Source organism: Salvelinus fontinalis, chromosome 38 (genome assembly GCF_029448725.1).
Source record: "Salvelinus fontinalis isolate EN_2023a chromosome 38, ASM2944872v1, whole genome shotgun sequence".
In the NCBI taxonomy this organism is placed as follows: domain Eukaryota; kingdom Metazoa; phylum Chordata; class Actinopteri; order Salmoniformes; family Salmonidae; genus Salvelinus; species Salvelinus fontinalis.
The window spans coordinates 23,558,233-23,582,462 of NC_074702.1; the positions used below are offsets into that span (position 1 = coordinate 23,558,233).

Below are 24,230 nucleotides of genomic sequence, written 5' to 3' on the forward strand. Positions count from 1 at the left end.
TACAGGTGTAATATCTTAATTGGACCAGTTTCCCACAGCAGGAAAATAATCCTGCACCAACAGGAATGTGGATAATAATTCATGGATATGTTTTTTAGGGGTTGATACATTTTTCATTAGGGCGAATCAAGTCCAACATTTTAAAGTGGAAATTACAAACATTAGAAGCTTTTTAAACCCTCAAATACGAACAAGTTCACATTTTCTGCTGAACAGGAAAATTATCTGTTACAACAGAGTGATCAAATTAAGATAGAACATTTGTACATACAGTAGTAATAAAAACTCAAGCAATATTTTTAAATGAACTAATTTAATCAAGTTTGACAATGAAATCCCATTAAAACCAGATATTTAGTAGAGAGGGGGTGGAGGTATTCTCAACATAATGCTATAGGAATATGTATCCACAAATTGCATGTAAAAAGATGAAAGCTGAGTGAACTGCCCACTATTGGGACACTAAAGATGACGTGAACCCTATGAGTCACCGACACCCCCACCTAGACACCCAGACACCTAGACACCTGTTGCTGCCATGGCGATGGACAAGTGATTGTATGGTAGCCAGCTCACTGCAAATAATGACAGATATTGGAAACGCAATCATTAACACATGCCAACATGCTCTGCTTGGGCATAGCCATGATGGGAATGTAATGGTCCACAACAATTTACGGCTTCCTTTTATAATCTTCTTGTCTATAACCTTCAGAACAATGGAGATACACAGAAAGGTTTGCCTGGTTAAATGACAATGAACAATTAGCATGAGAAAAAATAAAACTTGGGTGGAAGCATGACATGGAAATAATGAATGGTACCAGAAGATCCATGTTGGACTGCTGTGATTTGATACTGTGTCTAGGAAGAGACCCAAACAGCTTCATGTTAAATAGCAAATATTCCTCTTTCAGCTTGGAAACAAAACCAATGTCAAGATGGATGCCCAGCCTTGAACGCTCCTACGACCTCTTGGGAAGAGCTACTCAAACTGTATCTCTCAGCCCTCAGAAAGGACAAATAGATTCCGATCCCAACGCTGTGTGAGGCTGTAGGCCAAGTCTACCATGACACTCCCCGCAACTACATGTCAACCACAGACTGGCCACGGTCGACTGAGTGTAACCCGCGCGAGTGCAAAACCTCTTTGGTCTGCTACTTGTCTGGCAACTGAACACAACGCCACGCATCGCTGGACGGCTTTACCCCTTTTCAACCAAAGTTTCTAAGCCTTTCTGGCTAATCTCTCCCTCTCTTCCTCTCCCTCCCGCCCTTCCTTTCCCTCTCTGGGAGAGCTGTGTACTGAATAGAGAAATAACAGGAGAGACCCATTGGATCACTGCTCACTTGAAGAAGCGTGGCTGAGGCCTTTACCGTTTAACGCCTTGCAGGGGTGCTGCATTCAGCTGTATTATTATCTGGGACATAGCGGGAGCACTGTCAGTTCACACCGCTCAAACCTTCTGCTTTTGTTTTTATCTCTGCATGTCAGAAAATGTATTATATCGGTTGCCTCTTTTGAGTCTGATTTGATTCAGATTGGGATAAAGAAGTTTGGATTGGGGAAGTGGCTGGGCGGGATTCAGCGAAGCTTGAGCGTACATGTGTCATGTTGTTTGCAAGAGACATTGTGGTTTGACACATACTCACTCTCTCTCGCTCTTTTACACACACACACACACACACACACACACACACACACACACACACACACACACACACACACACACACACACACACACACACACACACACACACACACACACACAGAGAAATCTGGCATGTCTTTGCAGCATGACTCATGATTGAGGGTGGGCTTGACCGGTTTGACAGGAGATGGTGGGTGGCTGGCTCAAAGCATGAGAGACATTGAGAGACCGAGAGACATTGAGTGTGGATGCTGGAGACGTTGTCACCCTGACAAATTAACTCATCCTCAGGACTAAAACTGTCCAATAGTTGTGTATTATGTCTGTCTTGCATTTGTGTTAGACTGGTAATACAACTTGACGTTGACATGCTCAGTGTGAATAATTGGGATGAAGGAGTTTGGATTGGGGAAGCGGTTGGGTGGGACTCATCTTCTGGTGGAACAGGGATTTGATTTAAACGAATGGAAGAAGCTTGAGCATACATGTGATGTCATTTGCAAGAGACATTGGGGTTTGACACACTGTCTCTTTTTCACACACACAGACACATACACACACACACACACACACTGAAAGCTGGTATGTCTTTGCAGCATGACTCAGGCTTGAGGGTGAGCCTGCCCGGTTTGATAGGAGATGATGAGTGGCTGGCTAAAAGCATGGACCGAGAGACATTGAGTGTGGATGCTGGAGACGTTGTCGGCCTGACAAATGAACTCATCCTCAGGACCAAAACTGTTCAATAGTTGTGTATTTTGTCTTGCATTTGTGTTGGACTGGTAATACAACTTGACTTAATACATATAGTTCACACAAAGTTGATAGACGTGTCTGAGATGTACAGTTATCACAGACGCTGATTTGATTACAACCCGGATGTGGTCAGACAGAATATAAACAGACTGGTTGAGAGACAGACACGAGATGTAAACAGACGTTCTTTGACCTTCAAAGCACCTAAACGGATTGACAGACAAATGACAGTCTCACCCAAACCCAAGGACTTGTCTAGACAAAATAAAGGGACAAATCAACAAAGAGATGAAAACAACATAGAGAAGGATAGAGAGATAGACACAGGCCATCCTACAGACATGGCGACCGGAAGAAAATCACAGACCTGATCGGCGAAGACCCTAACGTTAGCTTTTGGCGGCTCAATGATGGCTCCTCCCCTTATCTCATCCTCCACAGCCATAAGTCTAAGAGAGAGAGAGAGAGAGAGAGTTCAAACAGTTGAGAGAATTGTGAGTTAAGTAGACACTAAGTAGCTAAGTGCAAAGCGTAAGGCTTATAAAGACTGTCCAGGTGCAAGCTGCATCTGTCATTGCCCTGACAAACGTTGATTTGTCAATTATACCCATTACCTGGTCTATAGTAGCGTTGTTATAACCTCTGGTAGCCAAATTATAATCTGTTCAACCAATGCTGTAGCTGTTTAACATACACTGCTCCAGTAATACAAGGAAGCATTTTTGAGGCAGTTGAAGTGCATATTTCCATGTTTCCCAAGGGATTCAGCATGATGTGTCTGTCCAATGCAGGGTGTTTTCCAATTTAATCATGCCTAATGATGTCTAGATTGTGGTGTTTTGCTGGTCATCGTGTTCTGAAGGGGGTTTAATTAATAGTACATCCTCATGGAATAGTTGAACTGACAAAACATGATAGAGATTCCAAATCCTTGTTATAACCATTTCAAAAAGAGTTGGCTTGCAGGGATATGGGAAGCTTATTGTTACAGTCTCCATAGGATATTTTTTTTGCCATGCAAATTCACCTTTAGACACGATTACTCAGCATCAGAATTATTTTCCAGAGAGGGGAACATGGATCATTAATTACTTGCCTTTGGAATTTCAAGATCTGCATCATTCAAGGCAATGGTTCTGATATTTTCTTCAACAGACACAAAAGGTGAAGGATCAATTAAAAGTCACTGCAATCATGAAGTCAAATCCAAGATGGTGAGCAGCTGTTTGGTGATGGAGATTCAATGAACAAGGGTACAGATGACATCCTAACTCCTACCTGGTCGATATTTCTGAGGTAATGAAATTCTTCTGCTTTGCTCATTATATATTTCATTATCTTTCATCTTATCACATCTACTTTCCGCCTGAACGACATGGTTGTTTTCATTTGAAGTCACACAGAAAAGCTGTGAAATTGCTGACAAAGTAGATGAACTTCAGAGCGTTAAACTCCTGAGATTAACAGAATGCTGAGAGAGGACTAATTACACAAAATGAATGACACATTTATATACAGTGCCTTCAAAAAGTATTCACACCCTTGACTTTTTCCACATTTAAAATGGATTACATTGAGATGTGTCCCTGGCTTACACACAATACCCCACAACATTTTTAGAAATGTTTACAAATGAATTAAAAATGAAAAGCTGAAATGTCTCGAGTCAATAAGTATTCAACCCCTTCGTTATGGCAAGCCTAAATAAGTTCAAGAGTAAAAATGTGCTTTACAAGTCGCATAATAAGTTACATGTACTCATAATATTTTTTAACAAGATTTTTGAATGACTACCTCATCTCTGTACCCCCACACATACAATTATCTGTAAGGTCCCTCAGTCGATTAGTGAATTTCAAACACAGATTCAGGTTTTTCAATGCCAGGCAAATAGAGGCACCTATTGGTAGATAAAAAAATAAAAAGCAGCTGTTGAATATCCCTTTGAGCATGGTGGAGTTATTATTACACTTTGGACGGTGTATCAATAAACCCAGTCACTACAAAGATACAGGCATCCTTCCTAACTCATTTGCCGGAGAGGAAGGAAACCGCTCAGGGATTTCACAATGAGGCCAAAAGTGACTTTAAAACAGTTAGAGCATTTAATGGCTGTGATAAGCGAAAACGGAGACTGGAGCAACAACAGACAATAAAACTGCAAAAAATAAAAAAAATGTTTACTTTAAGTCCTGAATACAAAGCGTTATATTTGGGGCAAATCCAACACAACACATCACTGAGTACCACTGTCCATAATTTCAAGCATAGTGGTGGCTGCATCATGTTATGGGCATGCTTGTCATCGGCAAGGACTAGGGAGTTTTTTAGGATAAAGAAATTGAATAGAGCTAAGCACAGGCAAAGTCCTAGAAAAAACCTGGTTAAGTCTGCTTTCCAGACAGACACCGGAGACAAATTTACCTTTCAGCAGGACAATAACCAAAAACACAAGGCCATTATGGCCTCATATTGTATAGGGCAGATAGAAGTTATATGATGTCACCTTTCAGTCCATTATTGTGCTTTTCGATTCAATCTAGTTGAATCCCTCTCAGTTTGCGGTTATCGGAATAATCACCACAGATGACGCAGGTAAACTACTGATGGGAAAAAACAAGCAGCATGTTTGATATACTGGCAATAAAATGGCTGCCAAGTAGTGCAATAGTACAAAGGGCCTAAAAATGTGTCTTTTGGGTTCTTTATGCACCAAGTTATGGGGTTATGGATGGGATTGGTTCCATTAAGTACAGCCAGGAACTGCCTCGGTCTTCATTCCATTTCCTCTTCCCTGGAATGGATTAAAAGTAGCAAAGTTCCCTGTGACGTATATCTAACTTTCAATTGCAGATTGTTAGAAGTGGTGGACAAAAGCATAACATTTACACAAATAGTTTCCTCTCAAGTTCCTTGTCTTAAGTAAATTTGTCAACATTAGTCAGAAGAATAATTTTCCTACGGACTGGGTGAAAACCAATTGCCTAAGGTATCTACATACAGACATTAATCGTTCATATGAATGGATTTCACTGTTTACCTCGCCTTTCAAATGAAAATAAGAATTTATTCTTAACTGACTTGCCTAGTTAAATAAAGGTTAAAAAAAAATATATATTATAAAAATATGGTTGAGGCCTCCCCGTTATTTCTCCATACATTATTAATGTATCTATTTCATAACTATACATTATCTAGACTCATATATTCGTCAATATTCCCCAGATTATTTCCAAAAATCAGCACTTGCCTAACGAAGATTAACTCTGTCTATGAAGGTTGGATATTTCTTGGATAAACGTAATCAGACACGCTAGGTCTCAGCAATACATACATTTATTTTCTTCACTCCATTTTAGTTCTCTCTTTCTCTTCATCTCTACATCTCCATCTCCTCCACCCTCCACCATCCCCCCTCTTTTTACCTGTTGATTATTCCTTTAATTTGGGAGTCTTTCTCCACTTGTTGTTGCCGTAGCCTCCTCTCGCTGTCCTCCAGGCGACTCTGGTATTGTGAGAGGATCTTACTGGTCTGCTGCTCCTGGGAAAGGAGCCTCTTCTCATACTCCTCCAGCTTCCTGTGGGACATGATCAGTCGCTCCTTCAGGGAGTGGATCTCCTCCTCATATTCCTTTACCTGAGACAGACAGAGAAAAGAGAACGCATTGGAAATAGAAAATGGTTGAGCAATTGTCATACACGTTGACAAGTCACCATGGAATATGAAGGCAACCGCATTGTTGTCCAGTGTACACTAAAGTCTAAGACACACAGTTTATCCCTTTTCACTTGCTCACTATACACAAAGATCTAGCTATGTCTATTATGAAAATTACTCCAGAAGGGAATATATTGAAAATATAAAAATAGTTGAGCAATTGTCATACTATTTATTAGCAACACATGGCTAAGCAACCAACAAATGTTTTGGGGGGTTGACTGAACACACCTTCACTCGGACAAAAAAATGTGGTAATGTGGTGTCTGCGGTCAAATATGAATATGCAAGCTAAAAGTTTGTTTCTTTTCAATGACTCACTGTTGTTCAAGTTCATCCTCAGCTGTTTCTATCTAAATTATTCATAAATACGTTTCTCGGTACCATCTGCTCTCCACTGATAGACTTGACTTGCACTTCCCTGACATCTGCACTGTGCATTAAGAAGGAGATATGACTCAGATCAGTGTTACGGTTCTCTAGTCTCACAGTTTGCTGTTGAATATGCTGCTACGTCGAATTGCTAAAGAAGAGAGAAATTCTGCATTCCTTTGAGGGATTGTTTTGTTACTGTTGATTTCCTAGAAGATTGGGATTTCAATGCCAAAGCTACAGTATATTGTTAAGACAATTATCTACTGTTTTTATATATATATATATATATATATATATATATACACACACACACACACACACACACACACACACACACACACACACACACACACACACATTGCCAATGTCAAATTTAGGCTATCATTCTTTTGTATTGCAAAAGCTGTGGTGGGAGAGATGTATCTACCCTATCTAAGCGAGACTCATCCATGCTTTTGGAGTATTCCTTCAGCTTGAACTCCTCGCGGTCGATGCGGTTAGCCTCCAGAGTAATGTCAGCGGAGAGGTGAGGCATGTTGGAGACCCAGGCGACTGTTCTCTCATTGGCCGGGGTCGGGGGGTTAAGGGTCGAGGGCGACTGCCCGGAACCCTGAGGAAAAAGACAAGAAGCATATATGAAGAGGAATATGTACTAGTACTAGCAGTAGTGTGTATTCATGGAGGCCAAGGGAAACCATGCCTGTCACCAAAAATTGAACAAGAAAAAACATAGATAAATAATTTTCTCATCATTTTCCTTCAATTCGCAAGAGGCTGAATATATCTCACTGGAGAACGCATCCGAGCGAGCAAAACACTGCTCCTCTGTCTCTGTATGTGTCGGCCATCTATCTGATGCTGTCTGGGCCAAAAGAGTATGACATTGTTGCCGGATGTAGCATTGAATGCAAGGGAAGCCAGTAAGCATTTAGCCTTCCTTGATTAAGTATAAAATAATAGCCAATCAGCGTTGCGCTAAACTGAGTGAGCTCAACTGTGAATGGTCCTGGCGTATCTTTAATAAGTGTCAAGGGAAGCCAGTTTGGATTTGGCATCACTCCTATCAAATCGCATTGAGAGCATACGTCATTGAGAAACAACTTGAATTGTTGAATCTCGTTGTGATGTTGTCCTCCGGTGGCTAGCTAGCTCTTTCCTAATTTAGCCATGGATGGAGATAGGGATTTGGACTTGTGGTTTTACTTAATTCTCCATACTTGCCAATGATTATAACAGTGATTCTGATCCAACCATTAATTCCTACATTGTGCCCCTGGCCTGAGAGGATGGAAGTTCAATATGTAGCTAGATGTAAAAGGCTAAAGTTAACTAGCTCACATTGTCCATGAAAGGAAGTTAGGCTAGCAAGCAAGCATTTTAGCCATGTAGCCTAGGACAACAATAAATAAAAGAGTGTACTATATGACAGAGTGACTGTTTCGTCAACATGAAAGAGGATGGCATTGGCTTTTCTCTACAAGTAGGGTGAGTTAACAAGTATTTTCGACTTGCACAAATTTTCACACGCACACACACGAATAAGAACCATGGACAGCCACATTATATTTAGCTTACGTTGATTGGACTAAATTGTTTTTGTCTCTCTTGTTGTGATGTGTGTTTTGTCCTATATTTATATATATTTTTTATCCCAGCCCCCGTCCCCGCAGGAGGCCTCTTGCCTTTTGGTAGGCAGTCATTATAAATAGGATTGTGTTCTTAACTGACTTGCCTAGTTAAATAAAGGTTAAATAAAAATAAAAAATGGTACTGGAGTAACTTGTGGTAACTCTCCGTGGTTCTAAATCAATAGTTGTTTAGTGGTCCAAAAATGTCTGAAACATTAACTTGACCATGCTGAAGGTCATGTAACTGTTTATTATATATATATATATATACAGTATATATATACAGTATATATATATCACGGTCGCAAGGCATATGAACTAACAGGTTATAGAGCAAACAAAGCAATTATCACAACACATAAGTTGTAATATGGCTTTTTTTCTTGCTTCCCCAGTGACGCACCGCTACTGTGTACTACACACATGAGGGGGTGACCCTTGTCCCTATTTAATCATACAGGTCACTGGGACTCTGGGGTTGGTCAGAAACAACTGTGAAAGAGAGAGCATGGTTGAACTGTATTTGATAGGTGTGTTGGAATTGTTATATAATGCTCTTTTCAGAGTGAGAGAAAATAACAGTGACAGCAATGAGCTTCTTGTCAGATTTAAGGGTAGATTAAATTACACAATAGAGTACAGTAGCCTGCATACCTGTTTACTAATGGAAGGTTTGAGCAGGTGCTGTTGCTGTGGTTGCTGTTGCTGCTGCTGTGATTGCTGTATGGTTGTTGTAGTGCCTCCCTGTGGCCCCTGGGGGCCCTGGTTCTCCCTGACAGAGCTCTGCTGGTGGGGCAGTCCAGGGGCTGTGTTGTCTTTGACCGACAGCTGTTGCCGTGGTGCCTGTTGCCGACCTCCGTAGCCCGACTCTGGTGATAGGTTGGCACTGGGCGGTCGCGTCTTAGTGGATGGTGTGGGAGCAGCAGCCGCACTGACGGACAGCTGATGGGAGGTCTGTGATTTGACGCGTTGAACGGGAGGCGGGGCGATGGAGCTCTGGCGCACAGGCTGGACTGTGGAGGGGGGTGTGGCCAAGGAGGAGTGGGAGGTACCAGTCTGAGAGGCCATGCCCATCTGCTGTTGCTGTTGAAGATTATCCTAACAAGGACAATTATAGAACTCCAAGTTATCCTGGTCTTAAACCTGTTTCAGATGTTTACATTATGCTAATCCTATTTATGTAGGCTACAAACAAATGTTGACTTAAATTATTATAAAGTAGGAGAGATAAAAAGGCTAATTTGCACAAAAGTAGAACATGATTGTAAACACATTCTTGACCTTAAGTTAATCCATACCTGCCCGTGCATGGACAGTTGCCGCCGTGCGAAATCAGCCCTGCTGTAGTCGTCGCTATAGCTGTGTGAGTGGATAATGGCTGGCTGCCCCAGGTGCCCTGCTCCGGTCCTCAGGGTGGACAGGTCCTCGCTGCGGGAGAACCCCCCGTGGGCGAACTGGGGGATGTAGGCCTGGTGCGAGCCACCGGGGTCAGGCTCCGGGGCCAGGAGCAGGGGCGGCGGGAGATGGGCCCTGCTGTGCTGGTGGTGAAGGTGGGGTCCATCTGCAGTGCCGGTGGCCAGGTGAAACAGGGGGTTCTGGAAGGAGAGCGGGTATCTCAGGGCGGCGGCTTGCTGCTGCTGCTGCTGGGACAGCGAGTCGGTGGTGGTGCCCATCTGGCTCAACTGGCTCAGCCGGAGGCCCCCTGACATGCTGGATCCCCCCGAGCCGGCCGAGAGGCGGCCCCCGGCCCGGAGCTGGCCACTCAGGCCCGAGCCCAGGCCTCCTCCACCCTGGCTGCTGAGCCCTCCGAAGCTGCCCATGCCGGTGATGGAGGCCTGGGAGGAGTTGAGCATGGCCACCGACTGCAGGTTAGACACGCTGTTCATTGTGGAGTCCTGGAGGTCCATCATAGATATACACTTTATTGACACTGAGCACCTAGATGAGATTGATAGAGCTAACAGCCTTCTGTGCCCAATTCTAAAGTGCCAATAAGTTGATTAAGTGTTTTATCTATTAAGAGGGGTGGTTGTATGCCTGAATTGCATGTCCCATGACTTACCACTAAGGTACATGCATCATTTTCCTATGAGCGCACAGCTGCCATACTATCCTGCAGTCGTCTGCCAGACTTGGCTACCACATGGAAAGGAGATGTGCAGTTTACATAGCTTCCTGTAGAACATGGCTCCTAACAGATCTTAATGCTATCAAAACTCTAGAATTCAACTAACCTTGTGGTCTGGCTCGGTGATATCAGAGCTACTGGTGCAGTAGGCAGGGCTGGATCGGGCCAAGGGAGGGCGGGTTACATAGAAAACGTCTTTGGAGGCTCGATGTGGGTGATCACGCTCTTGGAAACTCAGCTGAGGATGAGCACGAGACGGCATGACCCCCCCACCGGACACACCAGATGTAGGGGAAGGCAAGCGAGTGATATCTATGGAGCTGAAGAAAGGCAACAACACATGGCAACAGATTGGAGAAGACGATGACAAGGTTATAGATGTATTACGTGTTTGGCACAAAAGGCACAACCCAACCACAGCATTATGGCGGGAAAGGCAAAACTTTAACAAATGCACCAACCAAGGGCTGGTTTCCCCAACACGGATTAAACCTAATCATAGACTAAAAACTATGTTATATGTGTTATGTTATAATAAAGCCAGGGCACTACCTGTTGAGATCCTTCATCATGAGATTCTGGAACTCCGAGGAGACTCCCCTGTTGAAGCTGGGTCGTGAGAGCAGCCTCTCCGTCTGTCTCTCATGGACTCTATCTGTCTGGTTCTGGTGGCTGGGCTGCCTCTGCAGGTGGGGGTTACGCAGGGCCATGCTGATGTCATTCAAGAGGCGGGGCAAGGGACCCAGTTTGATAATGGCATCCTGTGGGTTAGGGTTAGAAGACTGACATGAATACAAGTTAGCAACGACAATAGGAAAAGCATTCAAATGGTTAAAAAGTGTGGTTGATCATTTTAAGTATCTTATCTTTGAAAATTACAAGTGCACTTAATCATTCCATTCATTCTACTGTCTCATACTTTCAGATTACTGAGTTGAAAGACCATACATAGTTATTTTATTGTCCTGATTCCTAATTGGACTTAACCATTATTGAATAACACTACAATGGTTATCTGTAACTTGTACTTTTTTGGGGGTCATATATTGTAGAGGTTATATTGTTAATATTTACCCTGATCCTCCCTACCTTGCTGAGCTGGGCCATGACCTCCCAGAGGAGGCTGTGCAGTATGGACAGCTCCCTGCCCAGGTCGATGTAGCCCTCGAAGCCCCCCGCATTGCTCACACTGTCCAGGTTGGAGATCTCATAGAGGAACTGTTGCATGGAGCCCCACTCCATCTCTAAGAACTCATTCATGAAGCACATGTACTCCTCTTTCATACCAAACCTGAGGGAGAGAGAGAAGAAGAAGAGTCAAAATGCTATATACTCAGATTACACATCATCGGATTGTTTCCCGGACACAGAATTAGCCCAATCCTGGATTAATAACTAATAAGACATTTCAATGGAGAATCTACATTGAGCATGCTTTTTAGTCCAGGACTAGGCTTAATCTCTGTCCCGGAAAAATACTCAAAATATTACAGAAGTTTTAGCATAAGCATAACATTATAAATTGTAGTGAATGAATGAACTGACTTAGAGAAGTTGGCCAGGTTCTGCACCACTTTGGAGATGAGGGTGAGCGTGCGTGATGTCTGCTCATCTGGGTACTCCTGGGTCAGGTTGAACAGGGAGGGGGACATGACGGCCGGACACAGGAAGCGCAGGAAAAGGGAGCCGCTGATTAGGCGGTCTGCGATGTCCTCCCTCCCCCTCTCTGCACAGCGCACCCTCCATGAGGCAAACACCTCCTTCAGCTCCCGAGGAAACACACTGCAGAGAGATACAAATATACAGTGTGTTATCATTTGATAGGATATTCTGCTTTAGTAAGGCAGTGTATGCCAACTACTGAATGCAAATCTGGTGTGTTCAACAATCAAATTCTGTAGATAAGTCTTTGGGTGCTGTAGCCCAGGAGTAATCCTACTTCAATGGAGAGAAAAAAACAGTAAGCACTCATTTGCCAACTACTGACCAATGGGAGTTGACGATTTTGCAGAGTGCCAGTTCGCAGCACATGCGGAGATTGGCTTGGTGATCTGGAAGGACAGAGGGTGGTGTCCTCATGGGGTCCACCTCGCAGTTCTCTTCTGATTCGTACAGTGCCCTTATGAACTCCCCTGAAACAAACACAATATCACTGACCATTAGGCAAACACAGAAAGATAATGAATACATCACAGGAAGAACAGTTCAACAACATGTATTGAGTGATTCATGTGAAGTTTTCGAAGGCCACACCTATTGCATCCTTGAGGTACTTATGTCCAATCAGCTTGAGGTACTCTTCTATGGCTTTGGTTGCCAGAGTGTTCTCTCTGAAGATAAGGTGTTCTCGGTCTATGAATCTATCTACCTCACACATCGCCATGTCTGAAAGAAAATCCTGGGAAGAAACAAAACAGAAACATCAATATAGCATAGACTTTCTTTTTAAAACCTTCAATTATAATCTATTGGGTACTCTCAAATTCAATTTTGAGGATATAACGCCTTTCCTCAGGTCAGAGTGTAATTTGTTATGTTTAATATTCCTTCTGTTTCAATCTCTTTTGGTTTATGGTTTGGTAAGAAAACCAAGAAGTAGTCAAACTAATATTCATTTTGTAGTTTATAGTGCCTTAAAGATAGAATCCGCAGGTTGTGGGCACCCCCCATGCCGCCCCACTTCTTCTGTTGTGTTTTCACTTTGAACGAAAACAAGGGGATTGAGCCATGAGCCACCTTGGGCTGGCCTTCTGGGCAAGGTGTGTCTTTGCACTAAAACCTGCCTACTCGAACGACCCTGCCGCCATGCTCCAGAGCTGGAGAAGAAGTGAAAGTCACTTGCAAGCTATAGCCGCAAGAAACAAACACAGAGCAGACGAAGCCAACAAGCTAGCTAACTTATTTGCTGATAAACTGTCCTGGTAGCAGGGCCAGCATTTTCAGAAAATGTAGACAGAAACAAGCATCATTCTCGGATCTTGGCTCTGAATCAACTCAACCCCAAAAGAGAAAAAGAAGCGAAAAAAGACTGCTCATGACAGATCAAGAAACCGGATAAACATTGGAATTAATTTTGAAAGGTGGAAGAGTGATGCCGAAATGGCCACTATTGTCATGGACAGGTAGGTAAGTGTTGGGTTGCATTTTTAGCCTACGTTTTTTAGCTACATTAGCTGCTAACCTTAGTGTGTTCAATGTTCAAGCTTGCTAACATGGCTACTTAGCTAGCTAGCTGACATCTTTTGTATTTGATAACTAACGTTAGCTACATCATGTAGCTACACTGCATAAACCACACAAGATGCCCAATGCCTTTATTTCAACTAGCTAACGTTAGCTAGTTACGTAAAGCTAAATATGCAGATTGTTGACATGATAGTGTGTTTGGTTTGTAGATGATAATGCTAGGTGGTTGACAGCATTTTCAACCTAGGACCACCCCAAACCATACATCATCTAGCTATACATTCGGTACAGTGACATCACACAACATCAAACAATTCTCAGGGAGATACTGGTGGAGACAATCTGATTTCGAGGGAACCTGAGGTTGTAGAAGTTGTGATTGTGGAAAAATCCAAAAGAGAGGTAAACCATTTTTATGGAATGTTTTGTGATTGAATAATAATTTGATTGGTAATCGACCAATGAAAGCTATGTTTGCCTGTTCAGCATATTGCTTACATAGCATGGCATTGAGTCCTACCATGAAGTGCCCAACTTCAAGGACTGAATGAATATCCAGTGTAGCCAGTAAAGTAAACAATGGCTCGTCTACAGACATATTGGTAGACCATGGGCCATCAAGTAATCGGATGGTTGCATGTTACACTGGTTACAGAGTGTAACACATGTTACATGACACATGTTACACTGGTTACACATGACACATGTTACACTGGTTACAGAGCAACATCACATCCTATGTATTTAAAGGACACTGTTATGACATTGACCTATTTGGCAGTAATGCCCCCCCCCCCCCCCCCCCCCCTATTTAGCTGTAGTCAACAGAGCATGGTGATTTGAGGCGGTTGAATTTATAAACAGTGGGTACATTCTCACTATAATGTACTCATATTCCATCAATATTATGCTATCAAATCAAAAACAGCATTTATCTGGCATATACACAGGATACAGTGAGTTGTATACAGGAATATGACCTTGCATTGTACCGTGTACTATTGAAGTAACAACATGTTAAATGTTTCATGCCAATACTTACCTTGGCTTTCCCCGTGCTCTGTAGTATGTGGACCAGCGCACAGGCCACCTCTTCTTTACTCTTCACGCTCAGTAGAGGCTCCAGCACCGCACACAAAGTCCGGTAGTTATTGGTAACATACTCGGCAAACTCCTTGTACAGCTCCATGGGCAGGATGCTCATGGTCTGGTAACGGGACTTGAGGCGTAGGGAGGCATTGATGATCTTGCCCCCTGCTTGCCCCTTGGCCAAGATGCTAGGCTGGATGACCGGGTACCACTGCTCCACAAACTGTCGGCCCGTGATGCTGGAGATAGGGATACTGACCAGTCCCAGGTATGTGCTCTTTTCCTGATAGAAGAGGGGAAAGAGATATGGGGCCATTAAGAAAGAGGAAAAAAAGAAGATAGTAATGAAACTAAAGTATATTCATCCCTCTTAATCATTGGGCAAGCTGCTTTAACCAGTCTGCAAAAATGTAATTTTAACTAGTTTCATCCCGTTTAGCACACTGGTGAGAGAGTTGTCCCTTCACCTTGCGTCTCTTCTTGTCAGTCTCCTTGTAGAGATGAAGGCGTAGGTTGCGGACGGCTGGCAAGTTGTTGAACTCAAAGTGCTCGCCCCAGAACACGGTGTCAGTCCGGGGCTTGCTGGTGGTGCGTGCGTAAAGCATGTCGTCCAGACAAAGTTCGCAGTAGTAGCGCTTCTTGGCGGGAAGCTCCCGCGCCTCGATGATCCAGAGTTTCAGCACGTTGTCCACCCTTCGACTGTTGTCCTGAAGAGGGTCAAAGAGAGGGTGGCAAAGGGACAAGGCAGAACAGGGAGGAACGAAAACCAAAGGGAAAAAGACCAAAGAGAAAAAGAAAGCCAGAGAGGGAGGGTTGAGTAGGTTAAGAACAGTGGTGTAAAGTACTTCAGTAAAAATACTTTAAAGTACTACTTATGTCGTTTTTGGGGGTATCTGTACTTCACTATTCATATTTTTTACAACTTTTACCTTACATTCCAAAAGAAAATAATATACTTTTTACTCCATACATTTTCCCTGACACCCAAAAGTAGTTGTTACATTTTGACAGGAAAATGGTCCAATTAACACACTTATCAAGAGAACATCCCTGGTCATCCCTACTTCTTTTGATCTGGCGGACTCACTAAACACAAACGCTTCATTTGTAAATTATGTCTGAGTGTTGGAGTGTGCCCCTGGCTATTCGTCAATAAAAATGTAAAAAACACAATTGTGCCGTCTGGATTTCTTAATATAAGAAATTTGAAATGATTTATACTTTTACTTTTGATACTTAAGTATATTTAAAACTAAATACTTTTAGACTTTCTCAAGTAGTATTTTACTGGGTGACTTTCACTTTTACTTGAGTTATTTTCTATTAAGGTATATTTACTTTTACTCAAGTTTGACAATTCAGTACTTTTTCCACCACTAGTTAAGAACAGTCTAAGAACAATATGCACACATACAGATGGAGATAAACTAGATAATACATATGTACTGGAGGTATGAGAGACAGAAAGTGGATGTGTGATTGGTAATGTTGCAGCAGAGAACTGCATTTTCTGAACATGATTACAAAGAGCCAACTATGTCTGAAATCCCCCATGGGAGGAGAGCGTGCTGTGCAGATTGCACAGAGGGATGTTTTAGTCAGGGGTGAGTCATTTCAACTAGTCTGAAATGCCACTGGATTCCTCAGCCCTGGCTCATACCGAATTTAGATTGCTAAGTATATCAGCAATTTTCCAAAGTTGTTATTTCTTAAGTACTCCATTGGTATGCCGCCTGACAATAAATGTGGACGTCTGCCGATGCAACCCTTTCAACCGTTCATCATGAATTTCAATAAGAATAAGAATCAAGAGCGTCTGTCTGCCCAGCGACGGTTGCGAAACCTAATGAACATCCTGGTCTCTATTGACATCACACCTCGTCTTATCTCTCCCATCATGTATCTGGTTGGAGATTCATGAGGGTGCAGAAGATATTTCAGCCAGGAACCCCGCAGTCACAGCATCTGGATGAGTCAATCCACTCGGGCTGATGTTTCCTCTCGGTTTGCCTTAATAACTGCAGCTCCCTTGCTGCCATCAAGAGCAGTTATCTGTCTCTCGTAATGTCTCTTTTGATAAGAGGGGGGGGTGGGGCGGGAAGGGGCCTATTACGCAGACCTAGGAGATCAAGCTGAGCTGAAATTAGAAGATCTGTTTTAATCAACCGCATCTAAAGCGCTGAGTTTGCGTCTTTTTAGTTATTTATTTAACTCTGATGATAGTGTAGAAGTGCTGTGTTTTAATATGTACTGTATTTGATGACTATACATTACAGACATAGACAAACAGAGAGCACATGGAGGTTACAGTAAACAAAATGAGGAAATGCTCATATTGAAACAGACATATTGAAGACAGGGGAGAAGGAGAGAAGCACTGACAGAACGAGAAGTAACATAATTTCTCGTCCTTGTTTCCCCACCTTGTTGGGTTTGACAGCTCTCTGAAGATTCTCGATCCATTTGTCTCTCTCTGCACCCGAGCGACATGCAAAGCACTTGGTTCCCGAAGCCGTAGTCACCTGAGGTTACCAACGGTAACATCAACAGCCACAACCATTAGCAACTTGGGAGAAGATGACAAGTGGCATAACAACGTCCTTTAATCGCAGAGACTTGTGTCATGTACACGTTGGCTATGGGAAAGTGAGCCATGCAGTGAAAGCCGTTTTCACAACAAATTTCTGTGACAAATCAACTTGGGACATGAGCTCATTTCGAGCCGCTTGTTGGCTTTCTCTTTGATATCTTTTCCACAGATAACAAGATTTATAAAATCACAGCCTTATTCAATAAATCCTTATGTTGATGTCAATCGAGAGACTTCTACCCAACATTAGTAGCATTAGTAGACAGACCTGGGCTCAAATGTTATTTAAAATATTTCAAATACTTTTAGTGTTTGCTTTAGCCTGCCTGGAGTGGCAGATGGGCGGTATTTGAACTTTCTCTTCTTCTATTGGTTCCACTGCACCAGACAAGATCAATCAAGCTCAGCAAAAGTATTTGAAATGATTTCAAGTAGTATTTGAACCCAGGTTTAATTAGTAGCGCTATCTGGGCTCATTGTGTGTGTGTGTGTCGTGTCAGCCTCACCTCGAAACAGTACTCCTGTCCCAGGATGCTGGAATGGACGGGCTTGATGATGGCGTCCTCGTCCAGGGTGAGGTCCAGCGCCTCGGCTGCGCTGCTGGGAGACAGCAAGGACTCATGGGAGTGGGACTCTTTGAAGCTCTGCATCAGGCGCGTTCTGGATGGGGAGCAGAGACACAGTGAGAGGAGCAGAGTGAGTCCCATACATTACAGTACAAAGCATTCTGTGTTTTTTTTCTACTTAATGTTTCCTCTATCATTTCCTATGACTGAAAAGAGCTTCTGGACATCAGAACAGCTTCTACAGACTTCTACTTCAATGAGTCGGAGAAGAAAGACATTGATTATCCCGGGCCAGGCCCAAATCCCTGACACTCGAAGAAGGAGGAGACGCCGCTATAGAGGCCGGTGTACAGGATACCTGACGAGACTACGTCAGAGAGTGGATAAATAAACTGGATTAGGTCCGTTCGAGACTATTCTATCATCGTGGACTACAGGAAACAGAGGGCCGAGCACGGCTCCATCTACATCGAGGTGCTGTAGTGGAGCAGGTCGATAGCATCAAGTTCCACATCACTAAGAAATTATCATGGTCTACACACACCATCACAGTTGGGAAGAGGGCATGACAACGCTTCTTCCTCCTCAGGAGGCTGAAAAGATTCGGCATGAGCCCTCAGATCCTCAAAAAGTTCTACAACTGCGCCATTGAGAGCATCTTGACTGGCTGCATCACCACTTGGTATGGAAACTGCTTGGCATCCAACCGCAAGGCGCTACAGAGGGCAGTGTGTACGGCCCAGTACAACACTGGGGCCGAGCTCCCTGTCAGAGGAAGGCCCTAAAAATTGTCAAAGACTCCAGCCACCCAAGTCATAGACTGTTCTCTCTGCTTTCGCACAGCAAGCGGTACCGATGCATCAAGTCTGGAACCAACAGGACCCTAAACAGCTTCTACCCCCATGCCATAATACTGCTAAATAGCTAGTCCATGTAGCTATTGTTTAACTATTTGCATTGACCCTTTTTTTGCATCTCTTTTGACTCATCACATATGCTACTGTTACTGTTTATTATCTATCCTGTTAATTATCTATCCTGTTGCCTAGTCACTTTATCCCTACCTTTATCCTGTACATATCTACCTCAATTACCTGTTACCCCTGCACATCCACTCAGTACTGGTACTCCGTGTATATAGCCAAGTTATCGTTACTTATGGTGTATTTATTCCTCGTGTTATTTTTTTTATTTTTTTTCTGCATTGTTGGGAAGCTAAGTAAGAATTTCACTATTAGTCTATACCTGTTGTTTACAGAGCATGTCACAAATACAATTTTATTTGATTAGGCACTACAGAGGGTAGTGCGTACGGCTCAGTACATCCCCAGGGCCAAGCTTCCTGCCATCCAGGACCTCTATATCAGGTGGTGTCAGAGGAAGGCCTAAAAATTGTCAAAGACTCCAGCCACCCTAGTCATAGACTGTTCTCTCTGCTACCGCATGGCAAGTGGTACCGGAGCACCAAGTCTCGGAACAAGAGGCTTCTAAACAGCTTCTATCCCCAAGCCATAAGACTCCTGAACAGTTAATCAAATGGCTACCCAAACTATTTGCCCCCCCCCCCCCCCCCCCCCCGGTACCCCCTCCATATAGCCCCGCTATTGTTATTTACTGCTGCTCCTGAATTATTTGTTTATCTCTTACCTTGTATTTTCTTAACTTAATTGTTGGTTAAGGGCTTGTAAGTTAGCATTTCACTGTAAGGTCTACACCTGTTGTATTCGGCGCATGTGACAAATAAACTTTGATTTGATTAGGGGGATGATTAAGTCAACAAGGCAACTGGCAACATGTGGCCAAAAAAATGCAACCACTGTCAATAATTTTCATTTGAAAGTCGGCATACACTTATTCAACTAAAGGGACTACCATCTGTTTATAGCTCCCTACAATCTCACTAACAAATCTAACTGTGACAAGGGGAGTGGAATACAATCAGTCATTGAGGGCACAGAGAGCCAGAGATCTTTCACAACAGCAGGCCCGGTGGAGTTTTTCTGAGATACACTCGAGCATATCTGATTCCGAAAAGTTGAGAAACAGCACGCAACCATTCTGCTTTTAATGCCAAAGGAATCCGTCTGTACTCACAAATCCTGTGTTCTGTGAGCTTGAAAAGAGGTCACATCAAAAAACAATGTGATGCTAGTCTCACAACGGGTCTAATTGTCATCTGAAGAAGTCAACCATTAGCATTCAATTAGAGTTTCACTGGATTAGATTAGAGCATAATGACAGTAGTGTTATCATTATATTTCTTGGACAACAAAGCTACGTTTCTATTGACAGCCATACATGCATAAGGCACAGAGCAACCCCTGAATAGAATTGTCCATGACGCTTGACCGCCTTTCCCGCCATGCCCGCCCACACTGACTTATACATATATACACATAGACACACACATACTAATTATGCTACAATGCCACTGAACTGAAGAGGAGACAGATACAGAGTGCCAGAAAGGGGAATGACAGAGACCACAACACAGAAAAAGCAGAGAAAAGAAAGTAACAGTCTCCCTACTATGATGTCCCTGATGCAGCCAGCTCTCTCGCGTTCTCCCTGTGCCACTGTTTTTGTGGACATTCACTCATAATGTGCATCAGAACATTGAATACTTACAGTGGAGTGGGAGAGAGAGAGAGAGATAGAGAGAAAGAAAGGAGAGAGATGTCGAGAGAGAGATAAAAATAGACCCAAAGAAATGAGTCAGAATGAGAGAAATAAAGGACAGTGGGGGAGGTCGAGAAAGGGAGGGCGAGAGGGCGAGAGAGACAGAGGGAGAGAGAAGGAGAGGGGGAAGACGGTGGGAGAGAGAACCTCTCAGAGGAAATCAAGTTGTTATGTAAACTGTGGGTACTTTAGAGAAGAAGGGAGTGACAGGGCAGATGAGAAAACAGAGAGAGACTAAAAGAGATGGATATGGTAGAAGAGGAGACACAAGAGGACAGCAAATTAATGAATGCAAATTGCAATGCAACACAGCTAAGCCACACTGGAAACAACTCCATTCCCCAACGTGCACTTTCTACCAACATTCTTTGTACCGAAGATGCAGGCAGGTGTTTCAAAAACAACAAAAAGTATTCTAAAAAGTGAAGTAAAACTGCCCCATCAACTACACCTCAAGCAACTTATCCAACGTAACAACACAGATGGTGTATAAAGTCACCCTAAGGTATCTATTAGAGTAGTTCATTCTCACAAACAAGTAAGGGACTAAATACCAGAAAATGACCAAAACAACCCACACATCTCCCGTACCTACAGTAAGGGAACAACAGGTAGCCTAGTGGTTAGAGTGTTTGGCCAGGTTGCTAGATCGAATCCCCGAGCTGACAAGGTAAAAATCTGTTATTCTGCCCCTGAACAAGGCAGTTAACCTTACTGTTCCTAATCTGTCCTTGTAAATAAGAATTTGTTCTTAACTGACTTGTCTAGTTAAAAAAATGTTTTTTTAAGTAAGCCAGGAGACTACCAAAAGCCAACTGTGTTTGAACTAAGGCTTTTGAAAAGGAAATCAGTCATTGATGCTTTGAAGACCGCATCCCTGGCGAAACATGACGAATTTCAGAAGCTGCTTGACCTGTCTTTCTGTGTATCCTCAGACTTAACCATCCATGAAATACGTCCGGATCTCTTCAATTAATAAATCATGAAAAGAACAGCTCCTCGACCGCACTTAAGCCCTTTCAAGATCCAAATGACCTCTTCTACACAGGTCAACTTGGAGTAGCTAGAACACAAATGGCATGTCACTGATTTACCATTGTTTATTTAGCTAGCTACTGGCACTATCATGCTGACAGATTTGCATAAAATCCATATGTTGTTTTCAATTTATGTTGTTTTCAATTTATTCAGTATGTATCCCTGCAGAGAAGACTACCCCTATTAGCATCATTAAATCATATAGCCAGTGTATAGGTATAATTTAAAAAAAATCCCCACACAGGTTCATCTAAGGTATGTCCGTTCTGTGGCCATACAGCTGTCTGATGGTTGCCATGGAGAGGTCAGGACTTTTTATTAAGTCTTGAGATGGTATTCTCCATGTATTAAGCAGTCATAAAAAATGTAGTATGTAAAATGGGTGTGCAGCGGCACCGAAAGGGGCAGTTGTGAAACAAACACTTACTGTCAAGGCTTACTGGTTTCACTCTAGCTAGGAGTAATACTAAAAGCACAGTACATGCCAGATTGTCCTTGAAAGGTATCCAAAATAGACACAAGAAAGCGTCTTTAAGAGTCCCACATACATGTGGACACACCGGTAGGAGTGTACACACACACACACTTAAAAAGACAAATTGTAATGCAACACAGCTAAGCCACACTGGAAACAACTCCATCCCTCAACATGCACTTTCTACCAACATTCTTTCCCCAACATGCCTACCTGACCTGTTCCGCACACAGAGAGAGCAGGGAACACACGCACACACTCAGAAACACACAGAGACTCGTACCTGTCCTGGTCGGCACTGCGGAAGCGGGGGAGGATCATGTGTCGGAAGCTGCTGGTACGGTCCAGTTTGGGCTGACTCTTAGCCCTCTTGATAGAGCCCTTCAACCTTCTACTGAGGAAACTCTGAACAGGGCAGCCATGGAGAGAGGGAGGAGGAGGTGAAGAATGAGAGGATGTGAAACAGGGAGGGAGGGGTGCAGGAAAGGAGATAGATCAGAGTTGAGGAGAGGGGGAATACGGTGAGTGTGAGTAATGATGGATATTTCGTTCCCAAAATGGATTGGAAGAAGAATAGAGGACATATGTGATTTAGTGAATGACAGGTGATTGAAGGGGGAGAGCAACATAAAGATTTATTACATATTATATCAGTCATACATCCACAGTACAGCAGTAGTAGAATAGTGTAGTATCATCTGGTAACCAACAGTGGGTGGTGTTGTGCCATACATATACCCACAATCCAACAGCATACACTGGACCTCAGTAAAAATAGGAGCTTCATATTGCAGTGCAGTTTTGTCCTGTGCTTCCATGCAACCATATTCCCCTGATTTTGATCAGCTGATTTAGTCAGTATATAACACAGGTCTTATCGAACAGGCTGTGTGTTGATACTGTGCCTTTTATAAGAAGTGCTGACAGGGAGAACATGGCTTCAATAGTAGAATGAAAATCAATGAATGATGTCATTCTACGCAACATGCAGGATAAGGTTCCATACAGCTACTATGCAGCCTTTTCCTCTCAGAGTGGAAGGAGAGACATGCTGCTATTGTATCTGAATAACCTCACAATGCTTTTTATGACAGTCTTACAATGCTGTTTCACCTCAATTCAACCTCTGTCCATGTCTAACGTCTACTCAGATATTAATCTGCACATTACACATCAACATTGAAAACTACATTCCGGGAGGAATTTGTCTGAATCGAGACAAACCATTCACTTTTTGTGAGCTTTGTGTCACTGAAGTCTGTTTTAAAGAAGTGACTAAAGATTTGACTCATTTGCTGACCGTCAAGGTAACCGACTGGTATGACTAGATAAGTCATTCTGGTTTGATTAGCCAGCCTGTCTGACACTTTTAAGCCTCATACAGTCAGAAGAACTGAATGACAGTGGTGGGTCACATTTGGCATAGGGAACAGAAAATTCCATAGCATTTGGCAAAGGACGTAACGTGAAGTTTAGAGGGGGTTTCTTCACCACATACAGAGACATCTGAGTCATGTACCTCGATCGGAGGCAGAGGTGCAATATGGCGTCTGGTCACTGGGCTGGAAGCGGCAACCCTCCAGTCCCCCGGCCAATTATAAGAAGGGGGGGATAGGGGGAGACTAAGAGACAGGCAGGGAGAGAGGGGCAGCGAGCGAGGGAGAGGGGGAGTACCAACCCCTTTCTTGTAGCGTTGCTGAGGGCAGGAGTGGCCATGGGGGAGGGAGGGGGAGAGAGAGGGTGAGAGGGCGAGGGGGAAGGGAAAGGGAGGCGTTCCACTGGCCCTGCGACAGGTGTGTGGTGGGGAGTGGAAAGGGAGGGAGAGAGAGAGGGACGGGGGGAGCGAGCGAGGGCGGGAGGAGGGAGGGGTACTCACGGATTGTCGGAAGGGTTGGGGGGGGGCAGTGGGAGGGATCTCCATGCTTGGCTGCTTCACGTTGGCTATGCTCTTCCGCCGGGCGCGAGCGTTCTCTGAGAGAGAGGGAAGAAGACAGGTAAGAAGAAGAGAGAGAGAGAGAATCCAAAAGACAGGTGAGAGCGAGGGGGAGCGGGAGAGGGCATGGACTTGGCATGTGGTCTATGGGGAGACGGGAGCAAAAGAGTGAAGATACACACAGTACAGACATACGGTCAGGGGAGAGAGGAAACGTGTGAGAAACTGACAATTAAGGTGAAAAAAACAGAAGGTGAAGTGAAGGTAGAGTGTGTAGAAAAAAGCAAGGGAGAGAGCAAGAGAACGAGGTTAAGGGTGAGAAAAGCAATGTGATGATAATGTCCCATTCCCCCTGATCTCCATCATCCCCTACTTCTCCTCCTACCAGGAAAATGAGGGATGTAGATGGAGAGGTGC

At 43.5% G+C, this 24,230-nt stretch overlaps 1 protein-coding gene across 14 annotated transcripts in view; it reads right to left on the minus strand.

The window, feature by feature from the left end:
- Window positions 1-24,230, minus strand: part of LOC129837290 (ras/Rap GTPase-activating protein SynGAP-like) — a 109,110-nt gene that overhangs the window by 13,600 nt on the left and 71,280 nt on the right. For 8 of the 14 annotated variants that reach the window (XR_008756700.1, XR_008756699.1, XM_055903328.1 and 5 more), the window contains 17 exons: window positions 23,757-23,851; window positions 22,164-22,285; window positions 17,629-17,782; window positions 16,956-17,054; window positions 15,000-15,239; window positions 14,486-14,815; window positions 12,511-12,655; window positions 12,245-12,389; window positions 11,803-12,039; window positions 11,347-11,548; window positions 10,810-11,039; window positions 10,364-10,577; window positions 9,428-10,024; window positions 8,784-9,227; window positions 6,929-7,111; window positions 5,834-6,045; window positions 2,776-2,857 (listed from right to left, as the gene is read on the minus strand). Coding sequence is in view for 12 of the 14 variants with exons in the window: in XM_055903328.1 (XP_055759303.1) it covers window positions 2,776-2,857; window positions 5,834-6,045; window positions 6,929-7,111; window positions 8,784-9,227; window positions 9,428-10,024; window positions 10,364-10,577; window positions 10,810-11,039; window positions 11,347-11,548; window positions 11,803-12,039; window positions 12,245-12,389; window positions 12,511-12,655; window positions 14,486-14,815; window positions 15,000-15,239; window positions 16,956-17,054; window positions 17,629-17,782; window positions 22,164-22,285; window positions 23,757-23,851 (3,731 nt within the window). In the remaining 2 variants the exon portion in view is untranslated. Of the gene's footprint in view, window positions 1-2,775; window positions 2,858-5,833; window positions 6,046-6,928; window positions 7,112-8,783; window positions 9,228-9,427; window positions 10,025-10,363; window positions 10,578-10,809; window positions 11,040-11,331; window positions 11,549-11,802; window positions 12,040-12,244; window positions 12,390-12,510; window positions 12,656-14,485; window positions 14,816-14,999; window positions 15,240-16,955; window positions 17,055-17,628; window positions 17,783-22,163; window positions 22,286-23,756; window positions 23,852-24,230 lie in introns of all 14 variants that reach the window. The other 6 variants (XM_055903324.1, XM_055903322.1, XM_055903326.1 and 3 more) reach the window with 6 other exon arrangements.